Genomic DNA, 17,595 nt, shown 5'->3' with positions numbered 1-17,595 from the left:
TTGAGAAATAAGATCAGGAAACATGCTTTGTCCAAGGCACACTCTCAGGCTGTGAAGGTGGCAGAACAACAAAAAGAATCGGCCATTGAGAATTCAGTGGAGGTTATGACTGAGTCCTACAAGAAGGAAACTGATGCTGTGTTCCGAACAGCCTACCATTTGGCCAAAAAGAACAGACCCTTTTCTGACCATGAGAGCCTCATTGAGCTGCAGGAACTGAATGGTGTTAAGATGGGCTCAATACTTCATTCACGTTACAGTGCAACACAAATCATACAACATGTTGCCAGTGAGATGCAGAGCAAAATTGTGAGTAACATAATAGCATCATCCACGAAGTTAGCTGTCCTTATTGACGAGGCCTCTTCTTTAAGTCACAAACCTGTCATGACAGTTTCTGTAAAAGCGTCAATTGAAGGAGCAAGCCCTGAGTTCATTTTCCTTGATCTAGTTGAATTAGACAATCAGAGAGCAGATGGCATAGAACAGGCTTTACTCACCTGTTTAATGAAGGCTGGCTTTACAGAAGAGTGGCTTCTTGAAAACTGGGTAACATTTGTGTCTGATGGAGCCAGTGTCATGCTAGGAAAGAAGTCAGGAGTAGCAACCAGGTTGACCTCGAGATTCCCAAGGCTCTTTGTGTTGCACTGTATGAACCATAGGCTGGAACTAGCTGTGTCAAATGCTGTTGATGAGGTGACGGGTGTCAACCACTTTAAAATATTTATGCAGAAGCTATATTCACTTTATAGTATGTCGAACAAAAATGAGCGTGAACTCAAAGATGCAGCAGCTGAAGTAGGCTCACAACTTCTTCGCATTGGCAGAGTTTTAGATGTACGCTGGGTGGACAGTAGCTTTCGTACTGTTCGTGCTGTGTGGACATCCCTGGGAGGTCTTGTGCAGCACTTTAAGAATGCCTCTTCCGATGAGATGAGGTCCACCAAAGAGAAACAAATGTACAGAGGTTTATTATACCGTCTTCAAAGTCCTGAATTTATCTGTGACCTTGGGCTCATGTATGACACTCTCCATGAACTAAGTGTCCTGTCACTGGAGCTTCAAGCTCATTCTATAACTCTCCTCAGAGCAGAGCATCTGCTGAAACGCTCAATCAGAGTGATACAGTCTTTCAAAGAGAGTCCAGGTGAAAAATACTGTGAGGCTTTAGAGGCAAAAGAGGCTGGGGAGTATCGCTCTATAGCTCTAGTAGGAAATGCAAAGCTGAAGTCAATCAATCCAGGCCAGTTCTTACAAAGCCTTGTGAACAATCTTGAGCAACGCTTGTCTTTCGAAGATGCGGTCATCAAGGACTTCAGCATCCTTGATCAGAGTAAATGGCCATCAAGCCCCAGCATTCGCCATGGTGAAGACCAGGTTAAGCGACTGTGCAAGCGATTTCACTTGTGCACAGACCAAGCACTGAATGGGATGCGAGACCTACTGGAAGAGCCCAATAGTGAGCCCAAGGACCTAAAACCACTCATGAACTGTATGAAGACATTCCCTGTCAGCACAACAGAGTGTGAGAGGAACTTTAGCCTTATGAACAATATAAGCTCAGACAAAAGGGCTGTACTACTGATCTCAAACATATCAAACTTGATGATGATTAATATCAACGGCCCCCCTACTTCTATGTTTGATCCTCAAAAGTATATGAGGACCTGGTTGAAGAGACACCGTGCTGCCACTTCTATGCGTTCAAGGCAATGCGGTGTGAAAACTCCTGCAGAAAGCAAGTCTGTCTGGAAAATACTGTAATATGAGCACTTACTTAGAAACCCAGCACTGGGTTGAGAGAGTCACTTTGGTTTTCATGGATATGTTGTAAAATGTATATATTTTTGTTCATTGTTAACTATATATTGTTGTTTTGTAACATATCGTTTTGAATTTATTGTTGAATTATTTGAATGATGATATTCAATATTTGTGGTGATATTTATTTATATATATGGTGATATTTATCTATATTGCCAAAAGTATTGGGTCACCTGCCTTGATGTGCATATGAACTTAAGTGACATCCCATTCTTAATCCATAGGGTTTCATATGACGTCGGTCCACCCTTTGCATCTATAACAGCTTCAACTCTTATGGGAAGGCTTTCCACCAGGTTTAGGAGTGTTTTTATGGAAATATTTGACCATTCTTCCAGAAGCGGCAACTGAAGTTGGATGAAGAGACTGGCTTTCAGGCTGTGCTCCTAATTCATCCCAAGGGTGTTCTATTGGTTTGAGGTCAGGACTCTGTGCAGGCCAGTCAAGTTCATCCACACCAAACTCTGTCATCCATGTCTTTATGGACCTTGCTTTGTGCACTGGTGCACGGTCATGTTGGAACATGAAGGGGCCATTCCCAAACTGTTTTCAAAGTTGGGAGTATGGAATTGTCCAAAATCTCTCGGTTAAATTACCTCACAAATGCGCTTCTGGAAGAATGGTCAAAAATTCCCATAAACACACTCCTAAACCTTGTGGAACGCTCTGCTTATTTATATAACAAATAATTCACTCATGAGAAGGAACGACAGATGTCCCGTAATGTAGTGGAGTAAAAGTAAGATATTTTACTTTGAAATGTAGTGGAGTAAAAGTAAAAAGTCCCCCAAAATGGAAATACTTAAGTAAAGTACAGATACTTCAAAAAAGTACTTAAGTACAGTAAAGAATTACATTTACTTCATTACTGTCCACCACTGTGTGTAAGTAATACTGAGTAACTATACTGGGTTAATATTTTTGGGGTGAACTAAATAGAGTATGTCACTATAAAACAGGGCGATAATCCTTTGCACTATGGGCTGCTTAACATTTTTTGCAAAACTAAGAGTATACCCACTTCTCCAGGGACCACTACACCACTGGGTACATATAAATAAGGTTTTTGGGGGATTGGTCTCCTAACTTTAATAATGACAGAAAAGTATAAACATACCTTTTGGATTTTTCCTTTCAAATTTAATTTCCGCCTAAATTGTATCAGTGTTTGATTGTATATTTTACAAACATGGGCAAAGATATTGGTACAAAATGTGCTTTAGTGTATGCTTTGCCTCACCCTGAACATATAAATCAAAGTTGGTGACATTGTGATCATTATTTCCAGATATACACGTGATAAGGTTGACATGGCCCCCTTCAGAGGAGCCTACATTTTCACTATTTTCGGTTATCGGAAGATTCCATACATCAACCAATTTTTTTTATTTTGCAGTAAAATATTTGTATACAACAATCCGTTTAATATATTAAAGATATTAAAGTAATGAAAAAACATGGTTGTGCTTTTTTCTACCTCGGGTAGGCGTATCTCGATAACTAAAGCCTTTTTGGGGGTGCAGCGAGACGGTCATTATGGGGAAAAGAACACCCGACATGAAGGGTGTTCTTTTCCCCATAATGACCAAGTCGCTGCACATTATCCTTCTTATTACACGGCCAGATTCTAAACAATAAAGAATCGACTCCCAATATTAATTGAAATGATTTTATTGACTTATTATTGATAAATGATCGTATTTCTTCCTCTAAGGAAAAAAAACTTGCAGCACCAACGGCTGGAACTGCGACAACAACAACTTTACGGCACAACTCTGTTCACAGTTTTTGATCCACTAACAAGTCCTTAAACACTGCAGAGCCAACCCAGTCTCACAAAAAAACGTGTAATAACTACGTTGGTCCACAACTTGGGACGTAGTATTTCTACAAAAACGCCTCTGAAATTGTAAGATCCCTACGTTATTTTTCACCATCTACTGTATGTCACGTGATCTTCAAATTTCTCCCTGCAGAAAAAAACATGGCCGACCTTCGTTTTATTCTCGGTGGAAAATGCCTATTTTAAGGTTAGTTTGGCCATTAAAATGCGTTTTGATGTCATTTGATGCGAGAAATATGAGTTGTTATTTCAGATTATGTGTGCAGTGGATGTACATGATCTTTAGTTTGCTAGTTATTACGAAGATTACTTCAGGAAATTGTGTCCATTCAACGTTTTCATTGTTACCAAGGTGGTTGCTAGGGACGCTGCTATCGATTTGTGTGTTTTAGACAGGAACGGGAGTAGCGAGACAGGCCTGTAGTTTATAACATCAGACGGGTTGAGAGTGGGTTTCTTTAGGAGAGGGTTTACTCTTGCCTCCTTGAGACTGTTTGGTAAGTGACCAGAAGTTAGAGAAGTGTTGATGAAATGGGAGAGAAACGGTAGAATATCAGGAGCGATAGTCTGAAGGAGGTTTGAGGGGATAGGGTCCAGAGGACAGGTGGTAGGACGGGCAGAGGTAACGAGGGTAAGAACCTCACTTGGAGAGAGAGGGGAGAAGGAGGTCAGTGTGTGGGTGAACGGTAGGTCTGGTGACCCAGCGGTGAGTAAAGGTGAGTCAGAAAAAGAAGAGCGAATATCATCAACCTTTTTTTCAAAGTGGTTAACAAAGTCGCTTGACAGTAGGGAGGAGGGGGGAGGGGCTTTGGGGGGGGGGGGGTAAGAGAGGGTGGAGGGGGAAGGGGCTTTGAGGGGGTCCAAGAGGGTGGAGAAGATGGAAAATAGTTTTTTGGGATTGGAATAGGAAGATTGGATCTTATCTTGAAAGAAAGTGCTTTTTGCCTGAGAGATGGAAGCAGAGAAAGAGGAGAGGAGAGCCTGATAGGTTAGGAGGTCGTCATGGTGTTTGGATTTCCACCGTTTCCGCTCTAGGAGGGAATGGACGCTCACATTGCCTTTAAGAGCTGCCGACATAAATGGATGCGGTGCTTCCCTCAAATACCGCCGCCGATGGGAATACATTGCAATCAGTTGAAAGCTCTTTGCGTCCGTCCGTTTATGAAGCTGAAGGAGCCTCGGCGCGTCACAACTGGACGCCACGGGACCCTGACCAAGCGTCGCTCCTGGACGCTTAGGGAGTGAGAGTGTGTTGAAACAGGCTTGGGGCTTAACAGGCTAGCAATGCAATTTGACAAACTGCTAACCATGGACGAAGTAATAGACCTGTACCTCATAACTGGGTTACCATAACGTGTTATCAAGTACCGCCGCTTATCTTTTCTACCCAATCTGTCGGTTGATCCTTGTCAATTCAATATGATCAAACCACACATTCACAGTCCCAAAGATGCAGATTAACAGAGTGTTTTAGTTTTAATAAACCCCATTAAGCATGATTATTTAATGTTATAGAGGATTATTTCAAGATTTCTCGTGTGTGTTTTGTGATTATGGGGAAAAAGTTCTATTGCTATCACTTTTTAAACCATAGTTACTGTCAGGCTGTACTTCAAATATCGGGAACATTTACCTAAAGATGGAGATTAAAAACATTTGGTTTGAAACTATTTATTTATTTATCCTAAAAGGAAAGAAACGCAAGTGATCCAGTGTTTAATACAATCATGTAAAACTCATTATCATGAATTCTGCTACTATTGTAACAAACCAACCACTATATAAAAACAATTAAAGCATGTCAAAGCAAAGTCAGTAACAATCATCAAGAGCTAAACAGATTTTGAAAAACTCGAGAGCAGTGTATTTTTTTCAGAAAACATAACATTAATTGTAGGAACTATTTTCTTTCAACCAAACCTCGCCCATCGACGATTGAGCACCAGCTTCTTGTCTATGAGTCGCTGCACGCTTCGTTAATCACATTGGCACGTGTCATTTGGCAAAAAGAAAATAGTTCCTACAATTAACGGCTCACAACAATGTCTGTGGATTATGTTAAGTAACTGGAAAGAGACATTGTGCTGGTGAGTTTTATTGAAATGTATTTTATTGGGGCTTTGAGCAGAACAAACTGAGTGCTGGAAAGTTTGTTTGTATTCAAGGTAAGGCAGACTTATCTCCCCTCCGAAATCTCCATAAACAGTAACTCACACCTAAACACATTTAGATTTGGAAAACGGCATTAAAGCTAAAAGAAAACAATGTATTTTTTTATTTGTGTGTGAACCGTCCCTTTAAGAAGCTACAACTGGTTTGGATGATGTCAATTATAACGTTTGTTTTGCACAAACTACTGTGACCTAGTTTTTGTTGTATTGATATCATCATGATTTTCCTACGGCTCTCAAATCTGCTACAGAAAAGTCATGAATCAGCACATTTGAAGCATCGCTCTGTGAGATACAGAATCAGAAACCTTTGAGTCATACATTTTTGATAAAGTTGGCAGCAGAGAGTGCTGATCCACTTTAAAAAAAATTGTTTAAAAAAGATGATCGCTGTGACAACTGTTAACAGACTGTGCCCTTTCTACATTGTACATAAGATTTATATTTTAAAAGAAAAATAGTATGAAAACCTGAGTTGATATCCGAGGCAAACAGGTGATCAGCATTTGACGGTAATATTTCTACATCATTCATTTGTTTGTTGAGTTGAACTGTGATTGTGTCTTCATGGTGCAGAATTGGAAGCTTCCAGAAATGCCACTCAACCCGTGAACTGAACATCGGTCCCAATCATCACGTGGTCCTAGAGAGAAATAAACCAAAATTAAAAACAGCTTAAAATCAAATAACTCGATTAGATTGTCCAGATATTACAAATATTTTCTTCTGAGTTATTGGCCTTCATAAAAATCCATGTCATATAATGAATACAACTTTATAGGAAACAGTCTGACCTTCAGGACCAGCAGCTGAGTGTTCACAAGCTTCATCTTTCCAAGTGTCGGGAGAGGGTATCCCTTTGCAAGTTGAACTATGAAGCAAAATTCAGACATTTTGAAAAACTAGTCCCAAAAATCTAATGTGGGAAACGTGGTCATGATATAATCGCAAAAGTGTTATATTAGGATTTAAGTGTATTGGACATTTCCTTCATTAAATGCAGATTGAATTGCTTAAAATAGAAAATAAAATAATCATCAAAAAGAAATGAATGCAACACACAAGATTTAACTGAAAAAGTAAAGGAGACGAATTATGACTTTAAAACTTGTTCAATATCATTTTAATGAAAATGAAAAGATAAAAATACACACTAGCAATATGCAACACGATTAAATAAATATGAATAATAGATCAACATTTTAAATGGGCAACAAAGTGTGCCTTTCTGTCTTTTATAGAATACCAGAGGGGCCTGTAATGTAAAATAGAAAATGAAATGTTACTCCACTCTACATTTTACCTATATTTGTGTTTTTTAAATATTTATAATTGAGTTTATTATAAATGTCAGTATTTTTTACTATTCCTGAAATAACTATTTAAGTCACAATTTAAAATAAAATGCAATTTTCTGTCGATTTTCAAATGAAAATGGCATTTTAATTTTGTTTTTGAGGACTTAACCTGGAGTACAGTGGACAATATTACAATTCAAAGAGCAAAACAGTGTCACAGTTCATTGCATTCACATTTCAATCCATCAGTCCTCTCATCAAGGCGGGTCTTAGTAGTTCATAAAGAGTACTCACCATTCAATCTAGGTATCACCACGAAATTGAGGACCGTTTGGAAGATGCTGTTGAGGGTACTGACCTGCAGGTTAGGGTTAGGGTTAGTTAGTTATGTTGGTGCTGAATGTGCACACTGTGACTTGTGTTAGAATGAGTTCTCACCTGAAAGTCTCCGACATCGCTCGTCCCCAGGGTCAGATCCATTCTGTGCAAATGAGGCAAATTAAACTGTTATGATCGTCTTCACAAAGACCTTTTGGCCCCTTTTTTTTGTTTTTAGTTACTCACTTGTTTAGGGTGACAGCTCCGGCCAACCTCATTCCACTGACAAACACTCGGGCGCTGACACTGGAGACCTGTAAAGACAATATAGTGAGACAGTTCCCAACGTAGAACCAAACAAATGGCTTTTTATTTATCACACCAGCTGTGTAACCCACCAAGTTCAGGACAAAGAGAGGCGTAAGTGCGGCGTTGGGTTGGATAGCGTAAGCTGTCATCGAGGCAAAGCTCTGAACTGTCGCGTTGTTGGGTTCAAACGTGATGACTGGAGCTTTTGACATCTTCACCAGAAGTTTCATCATCAGACCTGGGAAACGCTTGGCAATCTGAAAAAGAAGATATATAGCTGAAAAAAAACTAGTAAACTTGTGCTGAAATGAGTCCTTAAGCATTTTACCACTTCTAGTTTCCTCGTCTTTACTTTTGCATTTTTTGGACCAGTTAGATGCCTGAAATAAGGTCTGTGGTTAACTCAAGCTGAGGAAATGTTTACGTTTTTTTCTTTGACAAAATTACGTCAGCAAATAATCCCATTATAATTCTAACTTCCGCTTCGGCCTACAAAAATACGTCATCCCTGCACCAATCTATAAAGACAATGCTTTGTATCAAATGAGTAGAATCTGTTTTCACCTGCGGGATGAAAAATCCAAACGTTTGGGTGTTGAGTCGGACGGGAGAGCTTTTTGGGATCTGTTGAGAGTCAGAAAGGTTGAATATCATTGTGACGTCATGTAAGAAGATAGATGAGTGAACAAGGAGGATTCAGCTCACCATGTCGTCAGTGATGTCCAGGCTGAGGGCTCCAGCTGTGTTGTAGACGAAGGCCGCAGATTCGAAGGTGAAGGAGGAAACGCCGATGTACAACATGTTGTTGATCTGGGGCGGCAGGGAAAAGACTGCGGGGGAAAAGGGAGGCTCCTGATGCTTCCCGATGTTGTAGAATTCGCCCTAAAAGATAAAGAAACAGCAAAAACAGAACATTTGCAACGCAACCAGGACTTTCTATTTCTTAATAACCAAACTGCAGAGGTGGGAAGCAGTGGAGTACAAATACGTTGTTACTGTACTTAAGTACATTTTTTTGGTATCAGTTCTTTACTCCACTTCTTATTTTTCTGACAACTTTTTACTTTGACTTCTTACATGTTGAACACGAATACCTGTACTTTCTACTTCTTACATGTTGAACACAAATACCTGTACTTTCTACTTCTTACATGTTGAACACAAATACCTGTACTTTCTACTTCTTACATTTTCCAAACAGGCTGGTTCCTTTAGTTTGAATGTGTGTTTGGTGGCGTGATCATTATTATTTAGAGTCATTGCGTGCCTATTGATTTGAACACGATCCGTGTATCCATCATTTCCTGGTCTTCTCTAAAGAAGAGGGACCAATGAAAACGTTGTCATGTTGCCGTTGTTCAGCATGGAAACATTCATTAGCTAACAATGACATTATTGTTCTATTAATATAAAGGGAGGTCAGGTACTCTTTAAAACAGCTGGTAGTTATGGGTACTTTTGACTTAACCCTTATGTTGTGTTCGGGTCTCCCGTGACCCGTTTCAAGTTAAAGTTATATAATAACCACGCTCTGGTTGTTTTTGTATCGGAACAAGGCTTCATGATATCCTCCACAACAGCTATATAAACACTACAAAACTGATTTTGATCATTTTAGCCAAGTCTGAAGGTCTCTAAAACATAAAGTGTATAATTTGGTGTTCGGGTCTGGGGGGACCCTGCAGAATTGTTTTGGGTGACTCGGGGTCAAACTTGGCCCAATCAAGAATCATCTTTGACTTTACCCACCCCTCCATCCACTGTAACAAGATTTTTTTCGCAACATACACCTGGTCTCCCCTCCCTCTGCCCCCCCTCCCCCCACGGGAACTCCACCTTTCTTAAAGAATATGTTATGAATGCATAATAACTTAGTTATGATATAGTTAAAACAATATTGGATGATATTCATTTTTTGTTGTGTTTTGAACTGAAATAAATCATGGGTCAAAATGTACCCCCCAGGACCATGAACGGTAACAGCTTTCGGACACAACCATTTCTAAGTCCATACTTCTTTACTTTTACTTGAGTAAAGAAGTTTAGTCAGTACTGCTACTTTTACCAGAGTATTTTTAAACACGAGTATCTGTACTTATTCTTAAGTAAAGGATGTGTGTACTTTTGCCATCTCTGCCAAGCCCTAAGAAGCAAGTGAGCAAACAAAAGCATCGGGATGGTTTCTCACCTTCAAGCCAAGGTCTATGGAGGTTGTTGACACTGCAGGCGATGCCACCATGGAATATTCAATCTCTGCAAACTTGTCCACCTTGGCTAGAACTGCAATAAGACAGAAAGTCTCTCACATATTCAGCATCAATGAAACATACACATATTTGACATGAAGATAATGTTTTACCATTGAGAGTTTTCAAATTGTTGTTCAAATCAGATACTGCATTGGCCACCAGAGGGCAGATCTGCAAAAACAAAGAGCAGAAAAATTAGCCCAGTGATTTCTGAATGGGGAACATATTCTTAAAAGAACCCAACATGGATAAAGAGCAGTTTGGAAACCAGCTAGAGTCTGTAAACCTAAAGCAGTCCTCACCTTTTTCTCCATTGCCTTTTGTATCGCACGACTAATGGATTTCTTGAAGAGATTGTACAACCAGCTGAAATGAAAAAAAGGAAATATGGCAGCACGAAAAGAAAAGAAAATTGTATTCTTTCAAATCGGTTCAAAAGTTGTTTCTAGTTTTTTTTCGTATTACCTTGCTCCACCCCTAAAGCGGACGCTCATCTTGCCAACATTGGCTCCACAGTCGACACTCCTAACCGCAGGTCGGCCGGTCGGATCAGTCATGATGGAGAGACTTGTACTGAAACTGATGTCGTCGGCGTTCAAATTAAAAGAGCCGCTGTCCCTTCTGTTGAGAGAGGGGTGGGGTTAGGGTTAGGGGTATATAGGTCCCCAAATATTTAACTTTAAAGGTCCTCTATTATCCTATTTTTCATCAATATATTATAGGTCTCAGATATATACAAAACAGGTCTCTGAAGTATTTGGCTCCAAACACCAAACAGATCATTGCAGCATCCCCCTCTGTTTCAGCCCTGTTTCCAAAGTGCTGATTCTCTGTCTGTTACTTTAGATGAAAATAAGGAGCCCCTCCCCACGCCCCTCTGAGAGACATTTGAATAAAAATAACTCAATGGTGCTCTAGGAGGAGATTCAGGTGATAAGGGGGGGGGGGGGGGGGGGGGGGTTACCTTGGTTGGTGATTGGCTAATGGTTACACAAGCCAAAAAAATCGTTATGACATCATAAAGTGGCCAAAATCTGATCAGCTCATTTTCAGTTTTTAGAGAGACAAAAAGAGAGAGAATCTTTGTTCCTGAAACTTTCAGAATCTATTAACACAGAGGGGACACATGTTTATGTAGAAAAGACATGAACAAGTGGACATAATAGGTGACCTTAAAGGAAGAAATCTGTTCTCACTTACACAAAGTGATACCTGACCCGCCAGTTTCCATGCAAACGGAAGTTAGCGTTGACAATGGACAGTTTGGGACCGGTCCCTGGCACCAGATCCAGCGTAGCCGTTGGCAATCCCACATCCACCATGTTCATACTGATAAAGACAACATGAAAGTTAATTTTCAGTTCCGTATTTGTATTTTGTACTCTCTAGTGTGACATGCTTCCATGCCTTAAGCACGAGTGCGAGAGAAACTCCCTCTAGACTACTACGGGATTTAAGCCTTTGCAGATCACTTACATGCACACAAACAAAACACATTACAGAAAAGGGAAAACCCCACAAATCTTCTTTAAGTATCCAATTAAGAATGACGGTGATGAATGCACTGCTTTCTTACTTTTTCAGGCTGTACTTGACCTTGCCGATGGACACCCTCACTTTTCCTGACACATCATCAAGTTTGATGGTTTTGAGTTTCTGCAAGATGGAAGCCATTGCCAGTTGTCTGCCTAGGGAAATCAAGGGAAATTGATGGTAAAATCTCAGGAGAAATCAGCGATTTAAAACTAAAAGTACAAACCTTACCATATTCAATGCCTTTAGCTGTTAGCTTGACCTTTACTCCAGGGTTGGTGCTTGTGGTCAAAGGGATTAAAGCCACCAGAGATAGGCACCAGCACAGAAACATCTTGACTGTTGGGATGAAAAAGGACAGGATCATCAGCACAATGTTTATTTATTTGTTCTCAAGATATGTTGATATGTTTATTTGTTCCGCAAATGATATCTGGGAATCTACCAATCAAGGCTTCCTCTTCTAGATTAATGCTTTGTTTATTTGATACTCGTTTCTTATTTGTTGTTATAATCCATAACCATCATAACTTTAGACATCAGTGGTTTCCCCTTTAGGCACATTAACTTCTGTTTTGTTTATTTTCAACATACAAAAATGTTTTTTACATGACTAAGACGAGAAGATGACGAGCTAAAAATAGATTGTTGATAATAAAAAATAATGACTAAATGTATATTTTGTTTTCTTTGATAAGACAAGACGGGACTAAGGTGTTAATGGTGGACTATCGGACATTCAAAATGTAGGATATATCCCCCAATTATCCGTCTTGTCTGTCAAAATGCATCTTACGTTTCTAATATATCATTATTTCCGCTCTCTTCACTCCAGAAGAGCGATCTCCCACAGCAGCGTTTCTCAAACTTTAGGACCAATTAACCAATAAAAAAACACTCGCGGACCACCTAACTCCAAAAAATATCCAAAATCACATCGTTTTTCTAGAACAGATTATAAATCGCCTGAAAATGGTACAAACAAGTGGCTACATGTGTGATGAAGGTGTTGCAATTAAAACTTAAGCTCGCTCCATTGCGGAGATATTCCCGCGAGGGTGCGGAAAACTTACATTTATTTATTTAAACTGTGAAATGTTACCAATATACTCACGGACCACTAGGGGGCGCTCACGGACCACCAGTGGTCCGCGGACCACACTTTGACAAGCACTGTGCACACACAGGCATGTCTCTCTGTCTGCGGGGGCGGGGCTGGCGGGGCCTAACAGACACGCTGCAGCGGCACACATAGATCGTAGTACCCCTCAATGGAGTGCGCAATGCCTCAACATCTCAACGTGGGCGGGAGCTCAACGTGGGCGGAGCTCAACATTTGAGGCACGTGACGTCCCGACTCCCGTGTTGTGTACACTACTTACCCAGTCACAAAAGTAACATATTATATCTTATATTATTAATATATAAATAATTCTGATGTCTGTGGTTATTTAAACATTCCCTGATAAACGTTATTTCAGCGTCAATCAATAAATGAGTGTTAATCCCAGTGTGTTTAGTGTACAACATCACATGTAATTTCACCTTCAATTCACGGTTTTCAAAACGTTACCCACATGCTAATGCGAAACCGGAAATGATGAATTTTTGGAATAAAAGTGTTAAATTAATAGTTAGTGTGAACGTCCGGTTTTTTCAGAATAAAACTGCTTTAAATTAAAACCCTGTATTTAATTTAAATCACGTCATATCAACATTGATTTTAATTTCTTACAGTAGGAGAGGTTTTGGGGTTTAGGTTTGGGAGGGAGCAAGGAAGATTAGGTAAAAAGGTAGGGAGTGGTTAGGGTTAGGATGGGGGGAAGGGAAGGGTTAGATTGAAGGGAGGGAAGAGAACTGCAACCCGGGAAACAGGATGCAACGCGTCATCTGTGAAGCTCCGCCCACATTGAGCTCATTGAGGTATTGCGCACTGTATTGAGGGGCTTCGACGGATGGGTCGTTTGCCATTAGTGTTTTCGCGTAAGACACGAGCGGTCTGTCCAAACAGCATCATATTCAGTCGGAGAAATGCACAATTTTCGATTTCCTTAACTCGTAGCTCCAATTACTATTAACGTTATTTCATTACATGTTACTTGTTAGACGCTTTTATCCAAAGCGATTTACATACTCAATACTGGGGGCAATCATCAGGAGCAATTTGGGGTGAAGTGTCTCAGGGACACAACGACATGCTGACTGTAGTGGGGATTGAACCAGCGCTCCACTGATCCGAAGATCAGCGCACTAACGCCAGCCACTGAGCCACATCCTCCCATATTATTGATCATTGATCAGTGTTCTCAAAGCTGGTAAAGGTGCAGCTAGTTTGAATGACTTTGTATACTGCAGGGTAGCTTGTGAATTTACTCCAGGTGGAACTAAAGTCTGATTTAACACTTGATTATATTTCACATCATTCATCCACATCTGTAAAGTAACTAAAGGTATTAAATACATGTAGTGGAGTATAAGTACATCATTTACATCTGAACTGTAGTGGAGTACAAGTAGGCTACTAAGGAGCAAAATACTTAAATACTCCAGTAAAGTACAAGGACCTTAACATTTTATTCAAGTACAGTACAATATAATAACATAATTATATATATTTTATTTATAACTTATATAAATATAAATTAATTAGTTTAAAGAGAGGAAACATTTTGACAAAAAATCGACTAAAACTTCGACTAAAACTTTTTGAGTTTCGTCGACTAAAACTATGAAGGATAAAAAGGACTAAAATGTGACTAACACTAATAACCATTTTCGTCTAAAGACCACGACTAAATCAAAAATAGCTGCCAAAATGAACACCGTGAGGATCAGAAGTCTGGTGCAAGACAACGTGTGCTTTTAATAACCAAAGTGTATGTGAAAACAAAATAAAGAGGCTGCTTATTAAAAATAAAATCATCTTTCACCATTGGAAACCAAAAAAAGAAGAATTATATTTTAAAGTAACAGATTAGCACTTACTTCCAAAGGTAGTTTTGTAGGGAAGTGATATTTAATGTCAATGCATATCCTAAAATGCAAAAAAAAATCAAATATGCAGCCTCTTAACACTCTTTATCTGTAATCACTGCAAATGAGGCAGAAGAAGAAACCGACATGTTTCATAATACAAGAATCATCTACCTGATGTGAAGAAGGATTTCTAGACTACAATTCAAGGCTCCTTCACATATTGAAGTTAACTCAGAACAAACATAAGAAGGTTTTCTTATCTTTACATATAAACACATATAAGCTCTTACCCGAAGCAGTAGTCTGTCAGGTTTCTCCTGATGTCTGAGTCTCACTGCAAACAAGGCAGAGTATAAGAGGAAGGGAGGTACATGGCCTGTAATTCACTTATCCAATCAGAAACTAAACTATGGCATTGGACTAACCCACATGAAGCAACATTAACACATGTTGGTTTTCCCGCTGCTTCACTGTGCTAATCTTTTATCACCTGACATGTTACAAAATACTAACCGTGTCCTTATGTTAGTGTTGCATTATGATATCTCAATTATTGACTCAGAATGTTCCTCTGAAGCAAATTGCAAAACTGTTTGCAACAACCAGCATTTATTTAGTTTTAGGAAACAAGAGGTGGAAGAAGTACTCAGATTATTTACGTAAAAGTAGCAATACTACAGTCTAAACATACTCAGTTAACATAAAAGTCCTGCATTCAAAACTTTACTTAAGTAAAAGTAAACAAGTATGACCGAAATGTACCAAAAGTAAAAGCACTTTTTATGCGGAATGGCCCAATTAGGCATCAAATATTTAAAATGATTGTATTATACAGCCTCCAAAAAACTACCAAATAGGTCGATTGTTCAGCAGCTTATTACGACCTATAGTCAGGTTTTAAAGTTTAGCACCTACAGTGGTCGTGTAAGAAGCAACAATTTGCGGCATATGGGCTGATGCTCCCGTTGATTGAAAAATTTCCGGAGGGTCATATATTCACAAATAACCCTCTCTGGAAAGTCCTACATTGTAGGATAGTTTGACATTAAAATGCTTTTTGAATAGATTTCTAGCAAGAAGTGTATATTGTATTTTTAGAATCTACGTCCAGCTGATGTATAGGATCTATAGTTTGATAGATATTACGAAGATGATTTGAGGTCTCGCCAGGAGAACGTCAATATACTACGCCTTCCCCCTATTCATTTCAATTGACCAGTGCCCATGTAAAGTTAGCGTCAACCCCTCTATGGTCAACCCTCACGTGAAAACAGTATTTCCGCTCTCAAAGTTTTCATTGTAAAACCGGAAGTATTCCCTTCACTGTTAAACACACAGTGATATCTGCAGTACTCATCCACTAAAAACATCAGTTTATCCTTGTTAAATACACAACATTGATTGGTTTAAATTGTGTATAATGCTTTCGTGTTTTTCCTTCGATTCAGAGAAACAAATAGTTTTGTTGGAGTTTAGGATAGCCGCCGAAGACACTACACTACCCACAATCCTCAGCTATCGTTTGGGACTACCCTTTTCTTGACAAACCCGTGATTAGTCCTCAAGCTCTGTGATTGGATGTTGGAGTGGCAGTGCGCCAAGGTTACGCCGAGCGTCAAACAGCACTGTGAAATGGAATGAAGCCGCCGCGGCACACTATCCAAAACAGGATTCAAACTAGTCCCCGTCCCCCCCCCTCCCAGAACTACACATGTTGGCTATGTGTGGGTTTCGCAACATGTTCTATGGCACGTCTCTACTGGGAATTGTAGTTTTAAAAGACGTTTTCGTATTTCCCATAATTAGAAGTTGCCAGTATTAAACTGTGTACATCCCTGGAGGTTTAGGGGATGGGAAAGACATTGGTGGTATCAAATTTAAAACATATAATTAATAAATGGGTGATAATAACATAATATTACTATTAACTTTATTGTGAAATTAAACAGAATGGTAAAGAAGAATACAGTTTCAGTCTCTCGATTTGAATCTTATGCATTGTACCCTGAACCTGAATACACCTGTAACAGTCAACTGCATGAGGAGTTGGAAAGGTAGCTACAAATAACACACAGCATACAATACCATAATAACTTTGTATTATTAGTGTAGGAAACTTATGTATGTATAACATCTGAATATGTATAGTTTTATTTATGTTTTCACATAATTGTATAGGATATTGCTATATCATTTCACATATTGTAGTTCTACACATTAATATCTGATTTGTAAAACATCAAAGACAGAAAGGTATATCCGTCATTTAACGGTAAGCTATTGAAATTCTGATTCCTTAGATTTGTGTCCCATCACCCAAAACCCCTGACTATTCTCTCAACTCAGTATTTACATTCTTATATTCAAAGAAAATCAGTAATATATTTTCATTTCGCATAAACACCATATCCCATAAAACTTGGAGTTTCAGGCACTGCACTTTCCCTTCTCACCTCATACCTCAAAGACCGTACCTACAGGGTAACTTGGAGAGGGTCTGAGTCCGACCCTTGTCAATTAACTACAGGGGTCCCTCAGGGCTCTGTTCTTGGTCCCCTCCTCTTCTCCTTGTACACAAACTCGCTTGGATCAGTCATTAGCACGCATGGTTTTTCATACCACTGCTACGCTGATGAGACCCAACTAATTCTGTCCTTTCCCCGCTCAGAGACCCAGGTCGTCGCAAGCATCTCTGCTTGTCTAGCTGACATCTCTCAGTGGATGTCTGCTCATCACCTCAAGTTCAACCTCGACAAGACTGAACTGATTTTCCTTCCGGGAAAAGATTGCCCCACTCTTGACCTAACAATCAACATCGGTACCTCTGTTATTTCCCCGACTCAGACTGCAAGGAATCTGGGTGTGGTCCTAGATAACAAACTGTCCTTCACTGCAAACATCGCTGCTACAACCCGCTGCTGCAGATACACTCTTTACAACATCAGGAGGATACGTCCCCAGCTGACCCAGAAAGCGACGCAGGTTCTGGTCCAGGCTCTCGTCATCTCACGCCTAGACTACTGCAACTCCCTCCTGGCTGGTCTACCTGCATGTGCCATCCGGCCTCTGCAGTT

The 17,595-nt window shown here is 39.7% G+C and overlaps 1 protein-coding gene across 2 annotated transcripts; it reads right to left on the bottom strand.

Annotated features, from left to right (window-relative positions):
* Positions 1 to 5,755: 5,755 nt before the first annotated feature.
* LOC307041054 (bactericidal permeability-increasing protein-like) lies at positions 5,756 to 14,956 on the bottom strand. Of its 2 annotated transcripts, none has more exons than XM_079684374.1 (16): positions 14,812 to 14,956; positions 11,777 to 11,884; positions 11,589 to 11,700; positions 11,213 to 11,341; positions 10,478 to 10,633; positions 10,315 to 10,378; positions 10,123 to 10,183; positions 9,952 to 10,043; positions 8,469 to 8,645; positions 8,328 to 8,387; positions 7,853 to 8,020; positions 7,701 to 7,768; positions 7,575 to 7,617; positions 7,431 to 7,494; positions 6,633 to 6,709; positions 5,756 to 6,481 (listed from the first exon to the last, which is right to left on the bottom strand). In XM_079684374.1, the coding sequence occupies exons 2-16, from the start codon at positions 11,877 to 11,879 to the stop codon at positions 6,440 to 6,442; spliced, it is 1,416 nt and encodes a 471-aa protein (XP_079540500.1). In that variant the 5' UTR covers positions 11,880 to 11,884; positions 14,812 to 14,956; the 3' UTR covers positions 5,756 to 6,439. The 2 variants fall into 2 exon arrangements, with proteins under 2 accessions (XP_079540500.1, XP_079540501.1); XM_079684375.1 differs by lacking the exon at positions 14,812 to 14,956 and adding an exon at positions 14,531 to 14,549.
* Between the last annotated feature and the right edge of the window lie 2,639 nt (positions 14,957 to 17,595).

This window comes from Notothenia rossii (assembly GCF_949606895.1).
Source record: "Notothenia rossii genome assembly, chromosome: 5".
Classification (NCBI taxonomy): Eukaryota; Metazoa; Chordata; class Actinopteri; order Perciformes; family Nototheniidae; genus Notothenia; species Notothenia rossii.
The sequence above is the reverse complement of the archived record's forward strand: the minus strand, read 5'-3'. Positions and strand labels throughout refer to the sequence as shown.

Bases quoted from the DNA above. Each gene is read 5' to 3' on its own strand.
- LOC307041054 (XM_079684374.1), bottom strand. From the start codon at position 11,879: ATGTTTCTGTGCTGGTGCCTATCTCTGGTGGCTTTAATCCCTTTGACC. The intron at 7,769-7,852 runs GTGGGTTACACA...TTGTCTTTACAG, and splicing joins CTCTCTTTGTCCTGAACTTG to GTCTCCAGTGTCAGCGCCCG. The intron at 6,710-7,430 runs GTGAGTACTCTT...TTTGCTTCATAG, and splicing joins GGTGATACCTAGATTGAATG to TTCAACTTGCAAAGGGATAC.